Here is a 13,626-nt window from a genome sequence, read left to right on the forward strand (position 1 = left end):
GCGCTGCGGCGGCTGAGAGCGCCCGGGGGCACGGCCCAGCCCGCCACGCACCGGCTCAGCCTCGCGGCCGCAGGGTCGCAACATGGGCGGAGCCGTCCGCAGCTGGGGGCGGGGCGGGGCGGGGCGGGGCGGGGCGGGACGCGCGCCATTCGCGGAGCCGTGACGCTGGCCCGCGCGGGGGTGGGCGGGAGCGGCCGGCTCCTCGGCTCCCTGATTAGCGCTGGGCGGAGCAGGAGGCGGTGCCTCGGGCGGGTCTGCGGGACAGTATTGGGCGCCGCGGGAGGAGGGCTGTGGTTTTGTGAAGTCAGTTCCGGTTGGTGTAAAACCCCCGGGGCGGCGGCGAAGGGGTTTCAGATGCTTCTGGGTCGCGGTGGGAGACGCGCAGGCGGTCCGCTGTGTGTGTTTCGGAGGCGAGCGCGAGCGCCACCGGCGAGGGGATGGCGGTGACCCGGACCGCGGCCACTGCGGCCATGGGCAGGCTCCTGGTCCTGCTGCTGCTCGGGCTCACGGCGCCCGCCGTGGCGCTAGCCGGCTACATCGAGGTAGGGGCCGCTCGCCGGGCGCCGTCTCCCCCAGCCGCCCGGGGGAGGCGGCCTGGGGCGGGCGGCTGTGCGCGGCGGGGGCGCGGTGCGGCGGGGGTCCGGCTCTGCGGCGGTCGGGCCCTCCCCGCCTCCGCTCCCGCCGCCCACCGCTTGGCGCAGTGCTCAGCCTGGAGGCCGTCCGGCCGGTCGGCTCCTCCGCTGCAGAGGCCACATCAAAGGCATCGGGGTTGCGGGGAGCCGGCGGTGCGGGGGCGGCGCGGGCGGGCTTCCCTGCCCCCGCTCGGCGCTGCGGGTCCTCGGGGATCCCTGCGAAGCGAAGGCTCCAACCGCGCCCTCCCTCGGGACAATGTCAGCCTCCCGCTGCGTGCCCCTGCGGCTCCGCGGGCTGCGGGCGCTGCTGCCGCCGCCGAGGGGTCTCTATCCAGACCTTGGTGGGGCGGTCCTCCCAGTAGGGACCGCGAGTCGCCGGCCCTGCTTGGCAGCCCCCTTAGGGCACCGAGAAGCGCGCTCGCACTCCGGAATGTGCGAGCGCCTTTCTCGAGGGAGATACCCACCTGGAAGCAGAGCCTTTATTGGCAAGGCGGATTTTGCTTATAGGACGCATGCTTCCTGGTTTTCGCCCTTCCCAAAGTAACCTTGATCCTGGGGAGCGAGTCAGTAGGCTTTGGCTAGACTAGGAGAAAGGTTGTGTGAAGCAGCGGGTGTGCGTCTCCTGCGCTGCCCCAGGAGTTGTTGGTTTTGCCTCCCTTTGAAATAAAAATCAGCAATGCTGGAATCAGCCCTTTGAGGGGCATTGTTAAATGTAGCAGTTTGCCAAAGTCTTATAAACAAGGGAGGAAAAAAAAAAAAAACCCTGCGATATTTGTGCTCGTCCCTTATGTAGTGGGTTTTCGCAAGCAAGGGAGGTACCCGTTAATACGTCGTAAAAACACTTTTTTGTAAGTCATGCAGTGGCGTGTGTCTCAAAATTTAAGTATTCTGCATCAGAGCCAGCTTTGTAAACACCTTTGTGCTGTGAGACTGGGTGAAGTGGCTAGAACTTCTTTGGCGATTCCCGGTAATTGGGGCCACGGGAACAGGGAAGGTTGCTTTGGGGTTGGCGTTGGGCTGGTTGTGCAGTGAGGTCTGGAGTGTGCCGGTTTACATAAACCTTCCCGTTGCCGAGGGAGACCGGGAACTTTATTTTTACTTGCCTCTTAGAAATAGTGCTTGATCTGTCGGACTGGAATGTGTTTCTGGTGTAGTTTATTTCTTAACCCTTGTCAGTAGTTTAAAAATTAGAATTGATTTGTGGGTAGTTGGCACATTTCAGAGAGACGTGAGACTGGACTTGATTACGTAGATGTTGACTGACAACTTTCGGATAAAATAAAAGAACGTGTCCACTTCTACAGAATATTTCAGTATCTCCTGGGATATTATAGGGAAAAACCACCCTCTGTGATGGAATGGCATAAAACGTTTGTATTTATCCTGCTTAAAGCTTTATGACTTCAGGAAAAAAAAAAGGGGGGGGTTAACTTTCAAATAGAAACGCACGATTTTAGGTTACACTCTCCACATAGTGGTTAGACATATATCGGTGATCCCCGGTATGAGTAGGATGAAAACAAGCTAAATCCGTAAGATGAGAGGTTTAAAAAAAAAAAAAGATTTGATAAGGAAGGAGGGATTTAGCCGTTTGGGCAAGGTTTTGAAAACCATTGTTCACACTTTTCATCTCATGTCCCAAGTGGTGTGAGTAGCTAAAAAAAAAAAATTCACAATGAAATATTCATCATTTTTAAAAGAATTATCACCCTTTCCCATTTAAACAGAATGTAAATATGTATTTGTATGCTTGCAGAGAAAGAAAAAATAATGTGAGAATTAGTTCTGATTGTTAGCCACAACATCCTTCGGTGGAAGGGCCTGTCTACATAGGAAATAAAAAAAAAAAAAAAAAAAAATTTTTTTATTAGGAAACATAGGAAATAAAAAATAAGACCCCCAAAATCAAGTATTCTTCTCTGATACCTCCTGTTCTTTGAAGCCATGTTTTTGCCCACACTTAATAAATTATGTTCCTAATGGTTTTAAAACAAGCTGCTTTTCCTTTTGTCAAACTGTTGGAATTTTATTCGTACATATATATATGTATATATAAAAAACCTGATTTTGTTTTTCTGCTCTCTGGCAAAGGAGTGCCTAAGCCTTACCTTAAATGAGAATGGTGTAAATCAAATTAGGATGTCTCTGGAAAGTTCCTCAATGAGATTAGCCAAAGGGATTCTAGCCAAATCCCTGGTCAGGTTGCTTGGCACAGAATAATTGATTGGAGAATCTTTAGTGTTGCTTGGTGTTGACTGAATTAATCTCTTACACCTGTTTAAAAAGGAAAACGAACCTTTCTGTACCCTAAGTCACTTCCTTCTGTAAATCCAAGACAAGTTCTTGGATTTTCTGTTGGGAAGTCTCAAGACAGCATTTGGTATTTGCGCTGAAAGCCTGTAAGCCACGGATACTTGGGCTTTGGAGAGCCAGAACTCAGGCTTTGTTCTGTCACATTTGGAAGTGAATGGGCCGTTTGATAACCAAAATTAATCCCAGATTTAGGTATGACAACTGAGGCACATGATTGAGAAGGCTTTGGTGTTGGTGTCTCTGAACGGTGGTGTAGGAAACGTCCGATGACTTCGGGAGATACCTTGGTAATGCATCTGATAGAAGCAGCAGTCATTATTTTGTCACAGCTGTGTTAAAAAATCTTTTGATAAATGTGATAAGCTAAATTTTATCAATCAGGTCCTCTTTTTACAGAGGGCTGTTCAGTATGGTGGCTGGAAATATGGCTAGTGTGACTGAGGAACTGAATTTTTCATTTTACTTAATTTTAATTAATTGAAGTTTAAATTTGAAAACATACATGACTGAGTGACTGGGAAACTTTTACCTGTTTGGAACAACTTGGTCATGTCAATCTAATTGTAGATTTTATAAAATGTAAATGCAGATCAAATATTTTCTGTGAACATTTAGTGTCCAAGCTCAGATATACTTTGAGTGTGAAATATAAACCCAACCTTTAAGACTTAGTGTGAAAAACGGTAAAATATCTCAATAAATTTATACTGACTATATTGAAATGTTAATATTTTGGACAAATTGGGTTAAATATATTAAAAATATTTCTACCTTTTATATGTGGCTACTGGAAAATTTAATACTATGTATGTGGGTCAAGTTATATTCCTGTTTTGGTGAATAGAGAGTGCTGATTTAAAGTCTTTAAGTTAGTCCTGCATGAGTATTTTATTAGTACAGTTTTTGAGTGCTGCTAATTTTCCCCCTGGTGAAGCCTTGCTTGAAGTTGGTCCAGCGTGATCTTAAATGTTTTTGTTAGAACAATGCTAAATGTTATTTTTTAGTTTCAATAAAAAAAAAGAAACTTTAATTAGAAATAATTTCAGACTTACAAAAAATTCCGAGAATTTTACAAACCAGAATTTTCCCTAGATTCACCAGTTGTTAACATTCCCCCTTTCAGCTTTTGCTTTATCATTCATTCTATTATTATTGTTGTATTTTTTGCTGAGCTCTTTGAGAGTAACTTGCTTACGTCATGCTCTTTTCCCCCCGAAAACTTCAGTGCATGGTTCCTACAATTCTAGGACATTCTCTTGCAAAGCCACAGTACAGTTATCAACTTAAGGAAGTTTAACATTAATGTAATGCTTTGGTCAAATCTACTGTCTGTAATCCAGTTTATCAGTTGACCTAATAGTGCCCTTTACAGTGTTTGGAAACATGGTCATTTTTAAAGCCAACGAGCTTTTGAATTCTTGGAAGGGTTAGTTAATTTTCCACATACAAAAATCAGATTTTTAACTTACCTGATAGTGTTTTGATTTTGAAAAATCAAAACTTAAAAATATTTCAAGATTTTTTATTCAGGTATCTTATTCACCTTTACCAAATTCTTAGGCTTTTACATTTTCTTTTTAATGTAACAAGAAAAATTATATAGGTAGTACTTATTCATTGTAAAAAGTTAAAATTACAAACGGTAAGAAATGAAAAATCACCTGAAATCACGTTATCCGGGAAAATCTCACTGTAAACATTTTGATGTCTGTATTTTCATCCTTCCAGATATATCATGTACATAAATTTTATGAGAATAGCCCATATTGCACATTGAAGCTGGTACCTGACAGTTGTTTTGAGTTATCCTGATACAAACTACTGAAAGAAAATACTGTCAAGTGTTCTGTGTTACAAGTAAGAAAGGGTAAATCTTTGTACAGTAATTGTAGTTTCTATGGAGGAGGGCATTTCAGCTAGAATTCTAAATTGCCTGTAATTCATTTTTCATGAGTTGTTTTTTAGTGAGATAAACTAGATTACCTTGAGGCTGAATTAAATTTAGTGTTGTGTACCTTGATTTATGACCTGAGATGGAGAGTGAACCATGCAGGTGCATTCAGATATAGATAGATTTTTATCACTCTTCTGGGTTGCAGTGCTTTATACCAAGTATAACTGATACCTACTTTTGCTAAGGGAATTTTTCTCACATAAGCGTCATGAAGTCTTTTTATTTTTTAATGAAGTCGTGTAAAACATAACTGTGATCCATCGTTTTAAAATAGGAAGGTTGGAACACTAGCTAACTTGTCATTTGATACTCAGCCATCCTACCAGTGTTCATTGAACCACTGTTACGGGTTTCCGTGCTAGAGCTGGATAGAGCAGTACTAAAAACAGGTGTGTGTCCTTTTCACTCCACTCAGTCTGCTTGCTGTGATTTCTAGACCTCACCCCCAGAGACCTCAATGAGTGCACCTGGGATGCTTTGTTTCCAGATGCTCCCAGGTGATTCTGATATGCCAGTAGAGGACAAAACTCCTGCAAACACCTCCCCCGCCCCCCCCCCCCGCCCCCGCCCCACGACAGACACAGACAGACACACACACATCTGGGTACATTATCATTTAAGTCCCAGAAACAGTCTGGTGAAATAGGTATTCTTATCCTCACCTAAAAAAGTGAGCCAGTAGAGGCCCAGGGCTTAAGATCACACAGCAGAACCAGGGTGTGAGTCCATCTATCCTGTGCTAAGTCTAGCCTTCTTTCTCTCCTCTGTATTAGGGTGTTTCATGTTTCCCTTTTGGTTAGAGATTTCTTTTTCACTTGCGTCCACCTGTCTTTCCCACGACCAAAAATCTAATGTAAATATTTTCTTGGAAAAGAACTAATTTCATAGTTAAAATTTCTCATGAACCAGTGTACACCAAACTGTTAACAGTGGTTGTGTTTGAAGGATGGAATTACAGGGAACTTTGCCTTTTTACATCTTCCATTGGTTTTTTTAAAACCTTTTAGTGTTTTTTTATGTAACATGCAAATTATTTTTAAAATAATAAGCTTGTTTCATTTTTGAATTCTGGCCAAAATTTTTAAGGAAAAAAATATACCCAGCTTATATAATAAATGAAGTAAAAGAACTGAAGATTTCAAAGGGCAACTCGAGAAGGCAAAGTGTTATAATGACATGTGCAAAGAGTTGGAGATAGAAAACCAAAAGGGAAGAACACGCTCAGCATTTCTCAAGCTGAAAGAACTGAAGGAAAAATTCAAGCCTGGAGTTGCAGTAGTGAAGGATTCTATGGGGCACATATTAAACGACGCAGGAAGCATCAAAAGAAGATGGAAGAAATACACAGAGTCGTTATACCAGAAAGAATTAGTCGATGTTCAACCATTTCAAGAGGTAGCATATGATCAGGAATAGATGGTACTGAAGGAAGAAGTCCAAGCTGCACTGAAGGCATTGGCGAAAAACAAGGCTTCAGGAATTGACGGAATATCAAGTGAGATGTTTCAAAAAACAGTTGCAGCGCTGAAAGTGCTCACTCGTCTATGCCAAGAAATGTGGAAGACAGCTTCCTGGCCAACTGACTGGAGGAGATCCGTATTTATGCCTATTCTCAGGAAAGGTGATCCAGCTGAATGTGGAAACTATTGAACAATATCATAATATCACATGGAAGCAAAATTTTGCTGAAGATCGTTCAAAAGTGTCTGCTGCAGTATATTGACAGGGAACTGCCAGAAATTCAGGCTGGATTAAGATGAGGATGTGGAACTAGGGATATCATTGCTGATGTCAGATGGATGCTGGCTGAAAGCAGAGAATACCAGAAGGCTGTTTACCTGTGTTTTATTGACTATGAAAGGCATTAGACTGTGTGGATCATAACAAATCATGGATACCATTGAGAAGAATGGGAATTCCAGAACACTGAATTGTGCTCAGGAGGAACCTGTACATAGATCGAGAGGTGGCTGTTAGGACAGAACAAGGGGGTACTGAGTGATTTAAAGTCAGGGAAGGTGTGCGCCAGGGTTGTATCCTTTCACCATACCTATTCAGTCTGTATGCTGAGCAGATAATCCGAGAAGCTGGACTATATGAAGAAGAATGGGGCATCAGGATTGGAGGAAGACTCATTAACAACCTGCATTCTGCAGATGACACAATCTTGCTTGCTGAAAGTAAAGACGAAGCACTTACTGATGAAGATCAAAGACCACAGCCTTCAGTATGGATTACCCCTCAACATAAAGAAAGCAAAAATCCTCCCAACTGGACCAATAAGCAATGTCCTGATAAACAGAGAAAAGACCGAGGTTGTCAAGGATTTCATTTTATTTGGATCCACAATCAACAGCCATGGAAGCAGCAGTCAAGAAATCAAAAGACTCGTTGAATTGGGCAGATCTGCTGCAAAGGACCTCTTTAAAGTGTTGAAAAGCAAAGGTGTCACCTTGAAGACTGAAGTGCTCCTGACCTAAGCCATGGTATTTCATTCATATCATATGCACATGGAAGCTGGACAATGAATAAGGAAGATCAAGGAAGAATTGATGCCTTTGAATTGTGGTGTTGGTGAAGAATATTGAATATACCCTGGACTGCCAAAAGAACGAACAGGTCCGTCTTGGAAGAAGTACAACCAGAATGCTCCTTAAAGAAGCAAGGATGGCAAGAGTGCTGCGTCTTACATACTTTGGAGATGTTGTCAGGAGGGATCAGCCCCTGGAGAAGGATGTCATGCTTGGTAGATTACAGGGTCCGTGGAAAAGAGGAGGACCCTCAACGAGGTGGATTGACACAGTGGCTGCAACAATGGGCTCAAGCATAACAATTATAAGGATGGCACAGGACAGGGCAGTGTTTTCATTCTGTTGTGCATAGGGTCGCTGGGTCGGAACCGAACAACAATAACAAACATAATAAATATGAACCCCTGTGAGGGTCTTGTCAAATCAGATATGGAATTATTTGTGAGATAAAAGGCTGCCTGCACTAGATTTGCAGTCACTTGCCTAGCTGAAAGATAAAACATTAGGAGAAGGTTCACACTGTAACCAATATGACACAGATAAGATTGTCGTTTAGAAAAAAAGCTAATCAGTATTTGGAGTTGGGGCACCTATAAATCCAAAAAGACAAAAACCAAACCCATTGCTGTTGAGTCGATCCCAACTCATAACGACCCTATAGGACAAGAGTAAAACTGCCCCAAGGAGTGCCTGGTAGATTCGAACTACCGACCTTTTGGTTAGCAGCCATAGCTCTTAACCGCTATGCCGCACCTATAAAAAACCAAAAACTAAACCCAGTGCCGTCGAGTCGATTCCGACTCATAGCACCTATATGGTTGGTAAATTAAACAGCTCACCACAACCTTTCTACTCTGCTGTCCTCAAGCTAACTTCTCTAATGGCTGCAGAATGGCTGCTGCAGCTGCAGAGGACATGGTCTGTCCAAAAGTATCCAGGGGAACAAGAGACTCTGTATATCTCCCTTTAAGAAGGAAGAAACCCTTCTCAAAACCTACCAGCACAAAACCCCTCAAATCTTGTTGGACAGATTTGTATCAGATGCCTGTGGCCAAACCAGACATGGGCAGGGAAATGGTGATGAGGCTTAAACTTACCAGGACCTGCTTTCTGGAGAGGAGGAGGATGCATACTTGGATCTAGTTGGGTTCAGTTGGGAAAGGAGGCTCTGGAGGTTGGGTAGCCAACAACAGTTTCTGCTACAAAGGACTGGCTGAAAGGAGGAAGAAGTCCTTTATCTTTACCTGAATTATCTGTAGGTTAGTTAAAATTAGCTGGTGAGATTGAGCCGTAAGCGGAACCTCTCACAGAGTGTGTTTGAGGATCTCAGCACCTCATATTGAAAAATAGTGCTGTCCAGAACAGGGTGACCAGGGTGGCGAAGAATTAAAAATCTGGGATGAAAGATGAACTCTGGGGGGCGGGGGGAGGTATTTAGAGAAGAAGAAAACAGATTTGGTTGGCAGTGTTGGTTAAGGATGTAACTGTTTTCAAGTATTTCATACTTAATCTTTGAAACACTTGTCTAGGCTGAAGTGAGATTTTTTTATATTACCCCTTTAATTGTGAATTTTTCCAACATAATATAGTGAATATATAACAAATACTCGTAGATCCAGCACCTAGTTTTGTTCAGTCTTAACATTTCATATATTTGGTTTAGCCTTTGTAAAAAGAAACACAGCGGTACAAATAACAAAACATTGCAGGAAGGATAAAGGCCTCATTTGATCTTCTCCCTGTCTCATTAACCTTTCCAGAACTAATCCTTATCTGAGTCAGAAGCATTCCCATGCATGTTTTCATGCTGGAAGACCCTTTTCATCTCTTTGGATCTCTGAAGAAACTTGCTCAGGCTCTTAGAGTGTAACCAGTATTTGATTATCAGTGCAGAGGGTTTATTGTTTGAGCATATTGTGGCGATATAAGGAGGTAAGAACGCTGAGGTATTTGCACTGAAATAAAGATGGCTCATGACTCATGAAGGTGCCAAGCATACAAGAAGACACTCTTGCTGCCCTCCCTACCCAGCATTGAAAGCCCTTGAGTATTTTTGAGCATTTTTCAAATACATAATTTTATTTATTTTGTTGTTAAGAATATACACAGCAAAACATACACTAATGCAACAGTTTCTACATGTACCATTTAGTGACAGTCTTCGAGTTGTGTAACCTTTCTCACCCCCCTTTCTGAGTTGTTCCTCCCTGCTTACCATAAATTCACTGTCCCCCAAGATTCCTACCTAATCTTTTGAGTTGCTCTTGTCCGTTTGATCCCATGGTTTTTGAGAACCCTGAATTTGGACTTCTAGCATCCTAAACTGAGAAAAAATTTGTTTGTTAAAGCCACCCACTTGTGGTATTCTTGGATAACTAAGGACATGTACCTAGGTGTGGATTTTTAAAACATTTCTGCTTGCAGAGCTTCTCGAATCTGTGATTTGATGTTTTTCATCAGTTTTTAGCCATTGTCTCTTTAAATATATTGTGTCTGCCTAGTTTACTTCCTTTCTTTTGAAACTCCAAATATACACGTCTGTGTTTTCTACTCCCTTTGTCTCTACATGCTTCGTTTGATAGATATTTTTTCTGTTAAACTTCTTTCTTGAGTTCTTAATTTCAGTTATCGTAGTTTTCAGCTCTGTAAAATTGGTTCTTCTTGTTTCTAGATCACAGCTGAAATTCTCAATCTGTTGTGTTCTTGAACATGACAAGCATAAAGTCAGTTGTGTCCTTGAACATGACAAGCATAAAGTCTCTGTCTGATAATGCCAGTTAGGGGCCTCTGTGGACTTTTTCTGTTTGTTTTTCCTGCTAACTGTGGCTTTATCCCTGTTTTAGAGATGTAGGCACTGAAGCATGCAGGTGAAGAAGTTTGACCGATGTCACAAATCAGTTAACATCAGGTTGATTCTGACTCATAGCGACCCTGTAGGACAGAGCAGAACTGCCGCATAGAGTTTCCCAGGAGCTCTTGGTGGATTTGAACTGCCGATCTTTTGCTGAGTGCATAGCTCTTAACCACTGGGCCACCAGGGTTTCTGGAGAATCCAAAACTTGGGCAAAAATTGGAATAGGTGATTCTTAGGAATCAGAAAGAACCTCTCTTTTATGTTTATAATCTATTTTTCCCTCATTTAATATATTGAATAACTTTCCAGGCCATTAAATATTTTACATTTTTTAAAGTTGACCGTTCAGATGGTTTGGGGCATTTGAACTCCCTGCAGTTGTACATGGTACAGTAGTCACCTTCCTAAATTGCTTTTATTTCCCTGAATTTGGATTTGGGTTCGTAGCTGAAGCGCAAACATGGCCTAAGGACACTGCCTGCCTGGCAGTGGTTGACTTTGGCAGCAGTATTGGAACAAGTATTTGAATATTTGATTGCAGTTTGACCTTATTTTATAAGGATGAGAGGGAGGAAAATGGGTAAACAGAAATGCTTATCTTACAAGCCTATGATTGGTGCTTGCTATATAGAGATTTTTGAAACTTTGGGGGAACACTAGGTGGACTCAAATTGTATAGGAAAAGTTAAGGAATGTATATAAAATGCTGAAAATAATGTTTTCAAGGGTTTTTTCCCTGCTAAAACGCTGGGAGTAATTGATATTTGTATATTTTATCAGCTCTCTAGTATCAGAATCCAAAATAACATGCATGGAATGTGTTTGTAACTTGCACATGTTTTCAAGTAGGGGACTGCCTCTTCTATCATTTATTTAATTGATTCCTTTATAACTGAACATTTGTTTCTAGTTTTTCTCTAATGTACACAGCGCTTAGTGGTTTAAAAAAAATTCTCCTAGCTGTATCTGAAATTGGCATTTAATAGAACCTCTGGGTATTGCTTGTTCAAAAAATGGAGACTTTCTGTGGTAATTGGTTCATTTGAAACTCTTCAGAGTCATCGTTATTAACCTACATTTATTAAATTGCTGTATGTAGAGTACTGTGACAAACAACCCCATAGCTGAAGGCACTATCTAGCTCCTAAGATGATAGATGAGAGAAGTCTTTTATGATAGACAGCACTAGTCCAGGGTTTTTTCTTTTTTAGATAGTTTTAATCTAGCTAGTCTGTTTTCTTACTTATTTAAAGGGTTTTCTTCCAGGTATTTTATACTATGTCAGCCGCAAGAAAGACATAAAAGTTTCCTCATAGTGTACAACTCAAGTGTCATAGATCTTTAAAGTAAATTATTGTAACCAATTTCCTGTGGTTGACAAAATACGATTAACTTTAAACGTGACTTTTGGGTGTTAGGTTTTCTGGTGAGTTCTGTTCTTTTAGATTAACTGCCATTCTCTACAGACTTTTTCTTTAGATATAAATGGTGATAACCTCCTAGCTGTGATGCCTACTACATAACCTAAAGTAGGAAGCATGTAGCCTGCAGACAGAATGTGGCCTGTTATGTGTGCTTTGTTTGGTCCTGACTTAGTTTGCTTTATATAAAATGTTTTAAATTTAAATTAGCTATCACCCAAATAACATGGGTTTTTGTGTAAAAATTCTTTTCCAGCTTTTGAAGAAGTTGGAAGATCTGGTAGCAGGGGTCAAGTAGCAGCAAGCCCTCTTGAGGTGGCAGGAAGGCCCCATCTCCCGAGGCAGGCTGAATATGGGCCACCATTTTTATGTTACACCCCCATATGCTTGTGTTACTTGTCTGTTGTTTTTTTGAGAGCCAAGTTTTTTGTTTTTTTCTATTTGTGACTTAGGTGAAAGTTTACAGCTCAAGTTAGTTTCTCAAACAAAATTTTACACACATTGTTATGTGACCCTAGCTGCAATCCCTGCAGTGTGACAGCACACTCCCCCTTTCCTCACTGGGCTTCCCGTGTCCATGCAGCCCGCTCCGTCACCTCCAGACAGGAGCTGCCCGTTTAGTCTCATGTATTTATTTGAACTCCTCATGAGTATTGTTCTATGTTTTATAGTCCAGTCTATGTCTGAAGAGTTGGCTTCAGGAATGGTTTTAGTTCTGGGTTGACAGAGTCTGGGGGCCGTGTCTTCTGGGGTTCCTCTAGTTTCCAAGTCTGGTCTTTTTACATGAATTTGAGTTCTGCACCACATCTTTCTTCTGCTCCGTCAGGGACTCTCTGTTGTGTTCCCTGTCAGGGTGGTCTTTGGTGGTAGCGGGGCACTATCTAGTTCTGGTCTCAGGCTAATGGAGTCTCTGGTTTATGTGGCCCCTTTTGTCTCTTGGGCTCATGTTTTCTTAGGTGTTCTTTATTCTCCTTTGCTCCAGGTAGACTGGGACCAATTAATGCATCTTAGATAGCTACTTAAACTTTTAAGACCCTGGTTGCCACTCACCAAAATGGGATGCAGAGCATTTTCTTAATAAATTTTGTTATGCCAGTTGACCTAGGGAGAGCCAAGTTTTTTATTTGTTATTTTTTGGATTTGAAATATTGTGTGGTAACATCCTTGGCCTGAGATTCTTTGCCATAGTTTTTAACTGCCACACAACTGCAACCAACGACTTTATGGGGGTTTTCTCTGTGTCAGTTTTACAGAGACGACCCACTCACCTAGTTTCTTGTCATCAACCTTGATCAGGTTGGTGTGGTATTCAGCACAAAGGGCCTCCACCAGCCTGACACACAGACCCAGCACAGTTGGATGCAGGTACGCAAAGAGGGCCTTGGTGCTTGCTTGAGACCTTGGCAGCGTCGTGACTTCTAGGAGCCAGGCCTTCTTGCACGAGGGTGGTCTTGAGCCTCTCTTGTAAAGCAGTATTAACGTCTCTTACACCTCCGGCAGCAGTGCCTGCCTTGGCCATGGTGGTGAGTTGCCGGTGAGCTGAGTCTTGATTTCACCCACGCCTTCACCTTTGTGCTACTCAGTAATGTCAGGGAAAGAGCTACAATAAAACAAAAAAAAAATTTTTTTTTTAAACCCATGACACTTCACAACAGAAATTTCTTTACTTGGCTGGTTAGACCCTGTACCCTTGTTTGAAGAGAATTTCTGCTTAAGACATCATTAGTAGTTTTCCTTTTAACAGTTTCCCCCCTTCTTGTAGCAGCTCTTAAGGAAAATGATTATTTGGGCCTTTATTAGCTTCCTTAGGATCTCCAGTAATGAAAAATCCTGCTGGGCTATCATTTTGAAAGATTAATCTTATGAATTGATATGTCATGAGACTGTTGGTTAGTGTTGTTTTTAAGTAATAGGGATATTA

General features: G+C 42.2%; 1 protein-coding gene and 1 pseudogene across 4 annotated transcripts in view; one reads left to right on the forward strand and one right to left on the reverse strand.

The window, feature by feature from the left end:
• Positions 1-310: 310 nt before the first annotated feature.
• The window catches only part of APLP2 (amyloid beta precursor like protein 2), an 87,262-nt gene continuing 73,946 nt past the window's right edge, over positions 311-13,626 (forward strand). The window contains exon 1 of one of the 4 annotated variants that reach the window (XM_049856483.1): positions 311-542. In XM_049856483.1, the coding sequence (XP_049712440.1) occupies positions 438-542 (105 nt within the window). In that variant the 5' untranslated portion in view covers positions 311-437. The remainder of the gene's footprint in view (positions 543-13,626) is intronic. The other 3 variants (XM_049856484.1, XM_049856481.1, XM_049856482.1) reach the window with 3 other exon arrangements.
• LOC126060378 (40S ribosomal protein S12-like) lies at positions 12,833-13,224 on the reverse strand (annotated as a pseudogene).

Source organism: Elephas maximus, chromosome 17 (genome assembly GCF_024166365.1).
Source record: "Elephas maximus indicus isolate mEleMax1 chromosome 17, mEleMax1 primary haplotype, whole genome shotgun sequence".
Taxonomy (NCBI): Eukaryota; Metazoa; Chordata; class Mammalia; order Proboscidea; family Elephantidae; genus Elephas; species Elephas maximus.